This window comes from Amblyomma mixtum, chromosome 7 (genome assembly GCF_055824585.1).
Source record: "Amblyomma mixtum isolate Tamu chromosome 7, ASM5582458v1, whole genome shotgun sequence".
Taxonomy (NCBI): Eukaryota; Metazoa; Arthropoda; class Arachnida; order Ixodida; family Ixodidae; genus Amblyomma; species Amblyomma mixtum.
Genome location: NC_143018.1, coordinates 22,162,980 through 22,177,200, shown reverse-complemented (window position 1 = coordinate 22,177,200; position 14,221 = coordinate 22,162,980). Strand labels below are relative to the sequence as shown.

General features: G+C 47.4%; 1 protein-coding gene across 1 annotated transcript; it reads left to right on the top strand.

The window, feature by feature from the left end:
• The first annotated feature begins 3,372 nt into the window (after positions 1–3,372).
• LOC149335239 (chitin deacetylase 7-like) lies at positions 3,373–13,091 on the top strand. Its single transcript, XM_089553774.1, has 5 exons — positions 3,373–3,435; positions 6,113–6,483; positions 7,707–7,919; positions 11,186–11,416; positions 12,538–13,091. Exons 1-5 carry the CDS (start codon positions 3,373–3,375, stop codon positions 13,052–13,054), a joined length of 1,395 nt encoding a protein of 464 aa, XP_089409900.1. The 3' UTR covers positions 13,055–13,091.
• Positions 13,092–14,221: the final 1,130 nt, after the last annotated feature.

Genomic DNA, 14,221 nt, shown 5'->3' with positions numbered 1-14,221 from the left:
GTAGTTTTGGATAAAAATGCTGCATTAAGTTACACATCACAGTTTATTTAGGTTGACGCAAAGTGAACAAGGAAGGGGGAAAGATCCAGGGTGCTTGCCAACGTTTCGGCAAGAGGACTGGTCTTCGTCTGGGCAAAGCGTTCATCATTGGCGGGTTTAAATAAGGCCTTCACTTTGAGGAGGAAGGCCCGGTAAAGGGGAGGAGGGCGTGGAGTGGGAAGGGTGTTACGACGGGGAGGGTGGATGTTGTCCAGGCATGATGGCAGCTAAAGATGATTAACCGGTTGACGAGCAAAACTGTGAAAAGAAAAAGGCCAGCTCAGCAGAAAGGAATCCGGGGGTGTGGAGCGTGGAGAGACAGCGAGCGTGGGCATGAAAGGCTGTGTCCAGATGCGTGAGGTGGAATGGTATGACTGGCTGGGTTGACGTGGAAAACTAGGGTAAATTAATTAATCAGCATGGCGGGATGAAATACCGGGGGTCAATAAAAAATTAAGGGAAAAGATGGTTTGGTTTGGTTTTGTGGGGTTTAACGCCCCAAAGCGACTAAGGCTATCAGAGACGCCGTAGTGAAGGGCTCCGGAAATTTCGACCACCTGGGGTTCTTTAACGTGCACTGACATCGCACAGTACACGAGCCTCTAGAATTTCTCCTCCAAAGAAATTCTGAAAATGGAGAAAGCGGGAAAGGAAGTGGGGAAGAAGATTTTGGAAGCCAAGGGTTGCTGAGAAATTACAGCAGGAGGAGCAGGGCATAAGGTAAAAGTAGAACGAATGAATAGTTCGAATAATTTAGAATCATTCGAATTCTAAGAGCGCACTTCCAAAATCGAGAGCGAAAGCGTGGTAACCGTCGTGAGAAGCCCTAAGCCTCTCTTCGCTGATTGTCTTTATTGACAACACTGGAAGTGCATACACTACGTTGAGAAGCTCGCATGCATCGGTAGAACGGCAAAAAGGCAAAGATGCACAAACGCAGAACAACAACTTAACTACGCGAAGGAATACAAAGTTCATGTATAAGCGGTCTCAACATCAAACTTTGAATCTAATCGAGAAAAAGCCGGCACGCGAACAAGTGCCCAGACAAGCATTCAAACTGCCTGGAAAACTATCGCGTACAAATTGATAGTCGTAAACTGGGCCGGCCCTTTCTATGAAAACACAGAAAACAAAAAAAAAATAGCTCAGTGAAAGCACAACTCGAGTGCCTCACGATCTAGACAGTGGAAACGACAGTGTGCTTTCGCTGAGCGTTTTTCGCTAAGCTCAACACTCTTACTCAGTTAAACTTGATCCAAGTATGGCTTATTACGGAAGCGTACTCAAGAGCACAGGATTTGAATCCCTTCTTTATGCTGCGCCTATATCCCAGCACGCGGGCATACTTGCATTCAACCTTTATCGAAATGGGGCCGGTGTGACCGGCTATCCATTCGAGACCTCGTTTTATCAGCTTAGCCGTAATCATTTGAAAACTACAGCGAATAGCTTAATGAAATGATAAATAGCAGCGCGTGCATACGATAAAGGAAGTAGTTCCACGATAACCCCTGTTAGGTATCTCCCTGCGTGAAAGCTGAACCTGGTCTAAACGGTAAGGTCTGGCATTGCGGATACTGCACACCAACATACACCTTTTTAAATGTTTTCGAGGCCGCCGCGGTGGCTCAGTGGCTATGGTGCTCGGCTGCTGTCCCGAAAGACGCGGGTTCGATCCCGGCCGTGGCGGTTGAATTTCTTTGGAGGAGAAATTCGAGGCCCGTGTACTGTGCGATGTCAGTGCACGTTAAAGAACCCCAGGTGGTCGAAATTTCCGGAGCCCTCCACTACGGCGTCTCTCATAGCCTTAGTCGCTTTGGGACGTTAAACCCCATAAAATAAACTAAACTAAATGTTTTCGAGTTCGCCAGCTACTCAACACAAGAACAGTGCTTTAGCTTTAAATCAATAACATGTTTTTTGTAAAGGGAAGCGGAGGCGTCATCATCAAGCTTACTACGTCCACCGCAGAAAAAAGAGACTTCTTCGACGTAGTCAAGCTAGCCCTGTGCTGATGCAGGCGCGGTCTCCTGATCCTCACAAAGTTCCTAACTTCGTCTTCCCCCCTGGTTTTTTGCCGCTTCTTCTGCCTTCTCTTGGAATTCATTAGTCCATAACGGACCACCGGTTATCTTGCCGTCGCGTTACATGTCTTGCCATTGAAAATTTCTTTCTATCACCTATCACAAGAATATCAGGCACGATTTCAGGAGGCATACCCCAGATTTTTTTTGCAGTTGTTGTCCTGTGCACATGTGTATATAACCTATATGGCATTCAGTGTCCCACCTGGCCTGAATGCAGCTGTACACATGCACTACAGATTACTGCTGTACTCGTATGCAAAACTTGAGTAATCATCGTTCGATTTAGTCCCAACCCTTCTGTAATGCACCTCTAAAAGGATCTTCAATGCAATAAAATTAAACAAAAACGTTTTCAAGTCCTTATCATGACCGGGGCGCTGCACTGCTTTCAGACGACGGCAGTAAACGTCGGTCATGGAATGTACGGTACATCAAATGCGGGACGCAGATGTTTGCGCCGTGTCAGCAGAGCACGGAGCAGCTGTTCTACGATTCCTGCGCACGCGTGCTGGCCTCTTTAACTCTGTTTTCTGTAGCTGCTTCGCGGAGCGGTACACGGGCTTCCTAATGGCAGGAAACAGCGTTTGGCCGTCCTTACGAAAACAGGTGAGTCGAAAGGTCGCGCATTTTCGGGGTGCACAGCCTGATCCAGCTTACGAAAGGGGGGTGCATTGTCTCCATTCAAAACCCAGCGCTCCCGTTAGTTTTTCTACGCCAGATGGTTATCCTTATGCTTAAGGGGGTTTAACGTCCAAAAGAGACTCAGGCTTTGAGGGACGCCGTAGTGGAGGGCTCCGGTTAATTTCGACCACCTGGGGTTCTTTAACGTGCACTGACATCGCACAGTACGCGGGCCTCTAGAATTTCGCCTCCACCGAAATTGGGCTGCCGCGGCCGGGATCGAACCCGCGTATTTCGGGTCAGCAGCCGAGCACCATAACCACTAGCCACCGCGGCGGGCCACGCCAGATGGAAACATACCGCGGAGCGGAGAAAAGACATGAAGTACAAGCGCTATGCGGTGAGCTGTCCTTTGTGTCTCGAAGCGCTATAGTAACCCTCCATAGCACTTCTCATTCACGTCTCCTCTCTCGTAACGTCTTCGAGGCGGCGTAGGGAAATCACTGGTTGCATGTCGCCTCAACGCTCCCGTCATGCCCGTCGAAGAGGCAGTGGCCCAGTTCCCACTAGACGGAGACCACAGCCGAGCCAAGCGCGAGAACTCCGCGAAAAGTACGATGCGATGCCCGAGGCTCTCTCGAACAAGGAGTACGACACCATTAAACAGTACTCGAATCAGTACAAGGTGAGCCGGCGCGGTGGGTCAGCCGTTGTAGTGCTTGTCTCCTGACACCTAAATACGCGGGTTCATTCAGACCACGCCTCTTGCATTACATCACAATTAGCCTGGCTGCGCTCACTGCAGGGGAAATGGCTCTTCCATGTCTCTCCAATTAACCATGTTCTTTGCCAACTGCGTCCACCGTATCCCCGCAAACTTGTTAATCTCATCCGCCCGCCTAACTTTCTGCCGCCCCCTGCTACGCTTGCCTTCTCTTTGAATCCACTCCGCTACTCTTAGAGACAAGCGGTTATCTTGCCTTCGCATTACGTGCCCTGCCCAAGCCCATTTCTTCCTCTTGATTTCGACTGGGATGTCATTAACTGCACGCCTGAGAGGCAAACCCCGTTACTTTGTTAAATTTTGGCAATGGCGGTACGAGGAAGACGCTTTGGCTCCAGTTGCGGTGCTTAAATACCAGAAATCATGAGTACCTGCCCATACACTGTGGGCGGGTGTCTCGTACATACATGTAGGTTGGTACGTTCCACGTTGATAATACCGCGGATCGTCAAGCACAAGTAGGCCGACTACATCAATCACTGGATAGCCTCGGTGCTCGGTTTAAACATAGATTGAAATATTATGCTCGACACACACACTTGGGCAGCATATTGTCTCGTTGTGGTGACACCCGTCTAGCAACCAGGAAGGAAGCAATATGCTTCCAAACGAAAATTTTTCCTAAAGAACTGAACCCTTCTGCGATGGCGATAACAACAGGTGTGTTTGCGTGAGGCTGACAAAGAACTCTGGAGATAAGGTGCGTAAATCAGCTACCACCGTCTCGGGTAGTGTAGAAGCAGAGCAGTTGCGTGCATGCAGCTACAAACATTGAGGATAAATCTGCTGGTGTTTCGCGTCACGAAGTGATGAAGGCGCGTGCCTGTGGTTTTGAGCATAGCAAAACAAACATTACAAAGCTCTGCGCCGGTATGTTTCGAGCGTTTCAGCAGGGCCAGTCGAGGCATTTCCAAACCCGCATGGCGTCACACAAGACATTGTGGAGAAAAGGAGCGGTCGGGAGCAGACCAAGTAAACTCACGCTCTCCGGCACCGCCTGGGAATGGACGTGCTCAACTTCATCGAAATATGCACACAAGAAGCTGTCCGGTTTCTCCTCGAACAGGAAATGGCCTAAAGCAGCAGAAAAAAATGGTCTCTCGGGCCGCCGCCGTAGCCCGGCGGCTCATCCAGAAGACGCGGGTTCGATCCCGGCAGCGGAAGTCGCAGTTCGATGGAGATGTAGTGCTAGAGGCCCGTGCACTCTGCGATGTAAGCGCACGTTAAAGAACCCCAGGCGGTCGAAATTATACGGAGCCCTCCATTACGGCATCCCTTACAGCCCGAGTTTCTTTGGGACGTTGAAACCCATGAACAGTAATACCAAACCATAGATCTGTAAGGCTGGTCAGTGCTTAAATGAACGTGAAAGATTGTACCAAATGAAAATCGGTGGGTGCACGGAGGCACTGGGGATCGAACCGTGCGCCTCCTGCATACAAGGCGGATGCAGGAGGAAGAAAAATTGAAAATCAGTTTTTTAGGAGGCGAAATGACGCAGTATCTGTCATATCTCGGTGGACACCCAAACCACGCCATAAAGGAAGGGGTAAGGGTGGAGTGAAAGAAAAAAGGAGGTGCCGTAGTGGAGAGCTTCGAAGTGATTTCCACTAACTGGCGATCTCAACGCGGGCACTGACATCGCGCAGCACACGGGCACCTTTTGCGTTTCGCCTCCATCGAAACGCGGCCGCCGCAGTCGGGTTCGAACCCGGACACTCCGGATCGGTAGACGAACGCCTTGACCACTGAGCCACCGCGGCGGGTTACTATAGGCCATCGCTGCGGAGAGAGCAGGGCATCATGTTGGTTTTTTAACTCTATTAAATCTGGACCGTCTCATACAGTGTTATTCTTGAGCTTGCGAGGCGTGTGGAGTTCCTTTTCGTACTAATTTTTACGTGTTTCAAGCCAGTGGCATGACGTTCCGTATAGGAGGAAGTTGTCGGCCTGTATTTTAACGCGCCAGCGTTGAAGGCCCCGTTACGAAGAAAATCCGGCGTCAAAGTTGTCGGCGTTGTGAGCGAAATATCACGGGCATGACTATGGCAGGTGGTCCCCAGGGAGGAAGGTGGGCCACCTAGGCCACGTGACTTTGAAGAGTCATCACAACCTGCCCACCGGATAGTCGGGGCAGGTGGCAGTTAGTGATTGGTCGCTAGAGAACAGCAACCTGGTCCGCAAAAGGCCCACCGCTGGGAGCACCTGCCATCGCAGGGCAGTGGCACGCATAACATATCCGATGCACCACTGCGCCATGAGGGGTATGAAGAGCTCCAGGGATCGATGAATGTAAAGTAGAGAATGACGTTCTTCATATATTGCGATCACCCCATCACGCTATCGAGTCGTACCCTTAAGACGGAGCTTGAGTGTATCCTCCATTTTTTCTTTTTTATGCATATTTGACCCACCGGGCATATTTTTTTCCCGAATACTGCCAGGCAGGGCTGGTTTTAATTAAGTTGTGCATATTTTATTGCGAACCCTGTACATCGCTGTTTTTGCAGCGGTTTCGGTAAGCACATGTGGATGTAAACTATGATTATTCGTAAACGCCCTTGTTTGTTTCAAGCAGACCATGGAAAGGGCTGCACGCAGCCTCTTCTTCGCGCTGACTGCACTGTGCGCCTTCGACGTGGTGCGGTGCGCCGACTGCGACCCCAGAAGGTGTCGCCTGGAAGACAACTGTCTCTGCATTAGCACCCAGCCTCCGGGCAACCTGAGCGTTGCCGAGACGCCGCAGTTTGTGATGATCACCTTCGACGACGCCGTCAACGACCAGAACATGAACTTCTACCGAGAGCTGCTGGCCCCCGGCAGGCGACGCAACCGCGCCAACGGCTGCAACGTGGCCGCCACCTTCTTCGTGTCGGCCGGATACACGAACTACTCGTTCGTGCACGAACTGCACAGTGCAGGCAGCGAGATAGCGCTGCACTCTATCACGTGAGTATGGACCGTTGCTTTGCCTGGAGATACAGGAAGCATATATGGTTAGTAGAGATTTAGATATAGAATGTACGCACGCTAAACGCAAGCAGGCCGCGGCTGGAAACCGCATCAAACAACAGTCACAGTGGCGCCCTCAGGGTTTTACGAAGAGAGCTATTTTATCAAGAAACCGGAACCTTTCATTAGGCCTAGGAGAGGCAGAATCGTCAGTAAGAACCATTCCTCTGTCTGCCAAGACTGGAAACATGCGGTTAATGCACTGTCCACAGAGTGAAAGCTGCGGGCCGCACTTCTATGCACACCCTGTCCACTTTTTTGCTCGGTGTGGCTGCAGCCATTAATGGTAACGGCGGCCCTTCATAGCTGGACACTGTCCGTGGTGATCATCGGCGATTAGGGCCTGTCAGGCCCTCCTGGGGTTCTTGAGTGTCGGACCTGCATGACAGGGTATGAATTTACCGAAGCCTTTTCGCCTTCTTTAAAACTTCCTGTGCGGCGAGTTGGTCGTTCACCTTGGTGTAGCGCTTGCGTGTGCGTTTCGTCTTTTTTGGCCGTGTCTTTGTTTGCGCTATAAACACTTCTTCTTTTCGCCTTCTGCTTTTTTTCCTCTCCCTTTCCTCCCCCACCTTTATATCCCCTCACCCCTTTTCCCCCCAAGTGCAGGGTAGCAAACTAGTTTCATCTACAGGTTAACCTCCCCGCCTTTCCTCCTCTTCCTTCATAGCTAATAGTTACTCAGTGGGTCACGCGCATACGGGCTACTAACCTGGCAGTGATCATCTTTTCAGTCGACATGGTTCTAACCACCAATTTCGGGAAAACTAAAAATTACTCATAGCACTATACTTTAAGCTGAGGGTGCTTAGAAATTCAAAAATGATTTCAATCGACAAATTAAAAGGCTTTTTTTTTTCAAGCAGTGAGTCGTTAATTTCGTCTCTCTTTTTCTGCAAACATTATTGGCAATACCTAGATGACGTCACCGACGACAAGCACAACATCCTCTCCGCACTTCACCCCCTGTAAGGAAGAGCTCAGTCCTCAGGCTTAACTCTATAATGTAAAGAGTCCACAGAAAGTAGAAACCCACGCTACTTCCAGCAATGTTCTAGTTTTGGAGTATCACTATCTTGAGAGTTGGGATGCGGCGGCCGCAGTGTTGCGTCTAGATCGATACGAGTGCTTCCGAAAAACATCTTTCTACGTTCCTTCCACAGACATCTTAACAACATGACGTACTGGCTCACGCTGGACGCTGCCGGCTGGGAGGCTGAGTTTTTGGGCGTACGCCACCTGTTGAGGGACTACGCGCTCATTCCCGAGAGGGACATGGTGGGTGCCAGGGCGCCATTCCTCAGGATCGGGCCTGGGGACGCCTACGCCATGATGCGGAAGCAGGGATTCCTGTACGACTCTTCGGTGTTCGTCAGGTATGTATGTGCGCACGAGGGCATGTTTTGTAGCGAGAGCTGCATTAACCGCAGTCTAACCGTTTCGCTGTGGGCCTTCAGCGTCACTTGTGCGCATGCGCGGGGAGCCGAGTGACGTCACAGCTGCGCAGCTGGTGCGCCGCGCGCCGACGCCGCTCGCCTCCGACCCAGATACAGTGTTCTAGAACACTGTAGACCCAGATATGACGGTAATGCGGCGGTGGAAAAACACAACTGTCATGGCGGCCAAGGAGAGCGAGTCCGACGCCGTGCGGCGTAGGAGACGGGAGAAACTCGAGTCGTCGGACCCCGAGGTTGTAGCGTGGCAGTTAGCCCTCCAGGCAAGGAAGAACGAGCGGCGCAGGGCCAGGGATATACCGTACCTCACGCTACGTATATCCTGGCATAGCTGAGCTAAGCCACTGCCAATTTTTTCCGTTCGAGCGTGCAGCTCCCTCTGAGCGATGGGATGTTACGCGCATCTTCATCAGTTCGTTGAAGGGGCGTTACAGACGTTCCTGCAGCTGCCTATGTCTGCAAACCAAGTACATCCATTAGAATTTGCATTCTTGCAATGAAATTGCATTCTTGGAACATACGTTTCATGCAGCTTGTAGGTTATAAAGGCGGATTGGGATTTTGTTTCTTTGTGTCTATTTTGATGGCAGTCCGAGTAGAAACGCGTGCGCTCAGTACAACTTCTATTTGAAAGTCGGCGCTCTGAGAAGTTCATTTTGTTGCAGCCGGCAAGGCTACAGAAACATGCCTACATATTCTGGACTTATATTCGTGCTTGGTGCTCAAACGTGTTTCTATGGGGTGGCTCGAAACTGATATGAGGAGTTAACTCCGCGGTGAAAAATGCTGGAAACTTAACGTTGTCGTTAACCATGTAATGCGCCCGGCGTATTAATGCGGTGCAGAGTGAAATCATTTTGTTTCCCGTAATATAACTGCATCGATATGATCAGTTCCAAATTCATTTCATTTCATTTCATTTATTTTTCCCTTAAAGGCCCGAGGGCATTACATAAGGGGGGAGCAAACTCAAGATTTGTACGAACAAGACAAGAACACTACAAAGAAAGAAAAAAAAATAACATTGCAAAGGAATAGAGATGTACAACAGGTAAGGGGCGTCGAAAAGGTTATACAATATGTAACAAGTAAAAAAAAAATTTAACACATGAGTAAACAAAGGCTAAGGAATGAAAAAAAGCAAGGACACTTGTCTGTCTCAAGACAAACATATAATTAAAAAGATTGCACTCACGAAAAATGGTCCTTTAGTATTTCACGGAATGATTTGCGATTAGTGCATGATACAATGGTGTTTGGCAGGGCATTCCATAGAGCTATTGCGTGCGGGAAAAAAGAAGAACTGAGTGCTAACGTGCGACAGTTGATGCGAGCGATGCTATGATTGTGGTTCAAGCGGCTAGACGTCCTATGGGGGGGTTCTAGTTTTGCGTGGCGTGAGCGCGGATGATAATAGAAATGATGCAGAAGACAGAGGCGAGATATGATGCGGCGTGACACGAGCGATGGAATGGAGACGGACTGTTTCAGTGCAGTGATGCTGGTTTTTCTTGAATAGGAAGATGTTATAAAGCGGATGGCGCGGTTCTGTACGGCTTCGAGGTCGGCGGCGAGATAAGCTTGCGATGGATGCCAAATGGATGACGCATATTCTAATTTCGGGCGAATGAATGTCATGTATGCTAGTTTCTTTATTTCAGGGGATGCGTCCTTCAAGTTACGTCGTAAGTAGCCGAGTGTGCGTGAGGCTTCTGCGCAAATGTTTTGAATGTGGGTTACCCATAATCAATAATCAAAATTGACTAAATTTATTTATTTTGTAATTTTTTTTCTAATAAAGTTGTCAATAAATCTCTATCTTTATTGAAAACTTAACTACATGAACTGCGACCATAATTGTAGAAACGGTCTCTTGAGCCGTATTTTCAAAGATCAAAATGTAAGCTGCTGATTATATCTTTCCGCGGCCCTCTAAACCTAACGGCAATACGGCCACAAATTCTAATGGCCGTAATGATGCATGAGTGACTGATGGAGCAATTCGGAATTTGGGTCACTATTTTCCGCATGAGGCTATATACCCGCACGAAGTTTTATCGTCCTTAGTGATTCACAAAAATTAAAATTATATAAATTTGTTTATCCTGAAAGAATGTTTCGTAATAAATCTCCCAGTTATTTTTTTTAATTTCTGTAATGAAGGACTCATTACTGATGAAATCCTGATAATTCACAACTTTCACTCCGTAGAAATTCTCGAAAAGCGCATTTTTCAACTGGAAAATGTTGAAAGCCCAACTGTTTCTTATATATTCGTAAGTTTGTACTATATGCACTGTTTTCCCTTGACTGGGTCGCATTTTCTTTCCCTATTGATGTTCTTGTTATCGTGCTATCATGCTATGGACAAACTTATAAGCCTAAAGAAAGATTTTGCTACGCATCGGTATAATATGGCCCATTACCTTCAGTATCTTTATAAGAATACCTTATAAAGTTCCGCAATTTCTTCGCAACTAAAATTGATGTTCAAAAATTCCGGACATTGATCCAATGTTTTCATTACCTGACAGTTACAGGCTTAAAGGGCAACTGCACCACTTTTTTTAGAATTTCGCGATATTCAAGGATTCAAATCTACATAGGCTGCAGGTGAAGCATGCAAAGTGTTTTTTAACTAGCGTTCAAAATAGTGACGTAATCAACGATTGAATTTTGCGCTTCTCCTTCATGCAGCGGAGGAGTGCAGGGAAATTGAGCGTGACGTCACGGAAGGTATGATTTAAAATTACCGCCGACGTCATCCACACACTGCTTTGACTCGTTAGCTAGACGCTGCCAAACAACTCTCGGCAGGATTTGTCTTCGGTGGCGTCGGTTTTTTCCTTCAAAGCAGGCGTTTATGCGTTGGAAATGTACTGATACCTTCGATGACGTCACCATGCCCCCCCCCCCCCCCCCCCTGGCGTTGTGCGTTGCGGAGGAGTTTGAAGGGTGTCCGTATTTTAATCGGCGATTACTTCCCTATTTCAAGTGCTAGCCCCAAAAGACTTCGCATGCTTTACCTGCAAGTGTCACACATTCGACTCTCTTAAGCTCGTTGATTTCTAAAACCTGTGCAGTTTCCCTTTAAGCAGGAATGTCAGTAGATGAATGGCTTCGGTTCATCTACACACACTGCAGCACAAATGTGATGCGAAGGATTTCTTTGCGGCTCCCGATCGCAGGCCCGACAAGCTCCCGCAGTACCCGTACACCTTGGACTACGGTGTGCAGAACGCTTGCGGACGAGATGCTTGTCCGAGCGGTGCTTACAGCGGTCTGTGGCTGGTGCCCATGAACATGATAGTCAGAAAAACGCCTGGTGAGGACGGGTCGGTGGCCGAGGACGTCTGCGCGATGCCCGATGAGTGTCTCCCAAAGCCGACAACGTCTTCCGACACGTTCGACTTCCTCAGGTACGACGCTGGAGTAATGAAAGAACCTTTCTTGAGGACGTGTTTGATAAAAGTGAAACCTGTTGCCTGAAACACGTGCCCTCTAACATGCGGATTCAGCTAACCCTGGAACCAACGTCTTTCTACGTGCACGCCACTTAAACGTCTGGACCAGAGGCGGTGTTTTAAAGAGGGACTTAAGGAGAATACGAAGTCTAGCTAGGTTGTGTAGTGTTTCGAGATCGGAAATATACGTTACAGAGAGGGCAAGGAGAATTTGATTTTCAGTAAACGCAAGATGGCCAAAGCACGGAAGAGAAGCCTTACGTACTCTTTTATGCCCTGAGGCAATAAACAAAGCTTAAAAAAAAGCCTCAGTACACTAGCCGACGTTTCAGCAAAAGGATATATGACTTCGTCCGAACGAAGTCCTCTTTTCGAAGTGTAGGCTAGCCGACGGAGGCTACAGTTTTGCCTTCTAGTTATTCTGTGTTTTCTAAGTATTTTCCAAGGTTAGCGTAGCCCGCTAATGCAAAACACGACTGGGTGTTTGCGTTGTGCGCATGCACCTAAGAACGCCCTATTATAAAACTTGAATACTGAAACAGAGGTTACGGCAGGGAAGTTGGCTTGAGTAGGAACCAAGATGCGCTGAGCGGATAACGGCTCGTGTTTGAGGATAACAGAGTGGACGCCAAAAAAGGAGGCAAGTACAGTCGTGAGAATTATAAGAGGGAACAAAATTTTCGCGCAAAATTGCAAATTTGTGTGGTATTTCCACACAAAATTTGAGAATGACGTTTGGATATTGTACGTAAAGAGAAAAACTATAGTTAGAAAACAAAGAACTATTCTTGCCGCACATAATTACTAAGTAATCAGTAAATTAGCGCTCCAACTATGTTCCGGCTACTACTTATCACGACTTTACGTGAGAAGATTAACCAGAATCAAGGTGGCCACAGCTGGCCTGTAATCAGGTCAACTGTGCTGAGTCTAGACCATGGTTTAGGACGATTGGGACAGCGTGAACATTTGTCTGAAAACGAAAACAAAAAATAACGTATTTCTGATTGCCAGTCTTCACCCAGAGTACAAGCCGTTTTCTTCGCTTTATTTTTGTTCTTCATATCTTCCATCAGATCAAACTTCGAGCGCTTCTACCACACCAACCGGGCTCCATTTCCCCTGTTCCTCCACGAACACTGGCTGTGGGACCCGGAACGCAAGAGGGGCTTCCTGTCTTTCGTCGACTGGCTGCTCAGCAAGGACGACGTATTCCTGACCACCGTCGAAGAAGTGGTACATTTCATGCAAAACCCGAAACCCCTGGGCAAATATTCCCAGAAAAAATGCTCGAGGGTCCCCGAGTTCCAGCCCTGTCCGGAAGTTCACACATGCATCTTTCCGGATTCGTTGATCGAAGAGACTAATTACCTCTTCGGCTGCAAGCCATGCCCCGAGAGATACCCGTGGATAGAGGACGTTGTACTCCAAGCTGGAGAACAGCGCGCTAAGCCTACTTTGGCGAAGGAACACAACAACGCGGTGCCTTTTGTGCTGCTCTGCTGTGCTCTGGTGATTTGTCTGTGCGTTGCGGTTGAGGTGGCAGTCCACTATTTTGGCGGTGGACGCCGTAAGAGGTTACATAAAGCGTAGTTCATGTTTTCCAGCTAAATTATAAAATAGTCTGAAATACATATAATCGAAATTAAAGTTCAAATTGTAGTTTGTGAAATTGTAAAGCAGCACATGTAAATAGCTGATGACAAATCACTGCAAAGCGTGGAAAATAGTGCTGAATGGCTGTCAAAACGAATTTAATAACTCTCTGAAATTTTAAATGCGAATTTTGATGCTACCATTTAAGAAACTCCATTATTTTGGCGGTGGACGCCGTAAGAGGTTACTTAAATCGTAGTTCGTTCTTAAAAGTGTTTTTTAGCTGAATTATAAAATAGTCTAGAGCATATAAAGTGGAGCGTAAAGTTCAAATTTCAGTTTATACAATTCTAAAACATAACATGCAAACAGCTGATGACAAATCAATTTAAAGCGTGGAAAATAGTGCTGAATAGCTGTCAAAGCAAATTTATTATTTTCTGAAGTTTTAAATGCGAATTTTGATATCACCATTTAAGAAATCCAAGCAATTTTAACGATGATCTTCAGTTTTTCAAGTCACTGTACGAAACCTGTAGACTTACTATCAAAACGAGGAAGAGCAGTCAGCCCGTTCGCAATGAGTGGCGAACTCCATAGGTCGCCAACAGGATATGCTCGAAACATAGGCTGTATCATAAATTGATTACATAAAGCGGTGACTTCTATTTGCTCGCCGTTAAAACTCGCCGCAATCAAGCTGACAATTAAGGCACGCTTAAAAGGTGGGAAATGACTACTACGCCTGAAGCAAAGAAAGTTTCTTACGCTATAAAATCCGTTTCTAAAGCGTGCCATGCTCATTCTATGCTACATTTGTTTGCTTTCTTAGTTATATAAAATTGTGACTTGTTGGTGGATATTCCCAGGGTAACGATTCAACACCTTCTAATTGCGTGCTGTTATTTAATATCGTTAGGTTGTCAAATTTCTTCTATCCTTTGTATTTTTCTCAGATCTAATGCTCATTGGCTTTTGCGTTTGGGCTGGATAACTATTCTTTGGCTATTTCTGGCTACAAGAAGCACACTTAAGGCTGTGGATCTACCTGATAGCTTTTGTTGGTTAATTGTACACTTCTAGAATTTCACTGCCATGCAGTCCTGTTAAAATTTAGCCGTTGATCTGCTTTCTACGGTATTTCTTCTTTCAATGCTTGGAAGT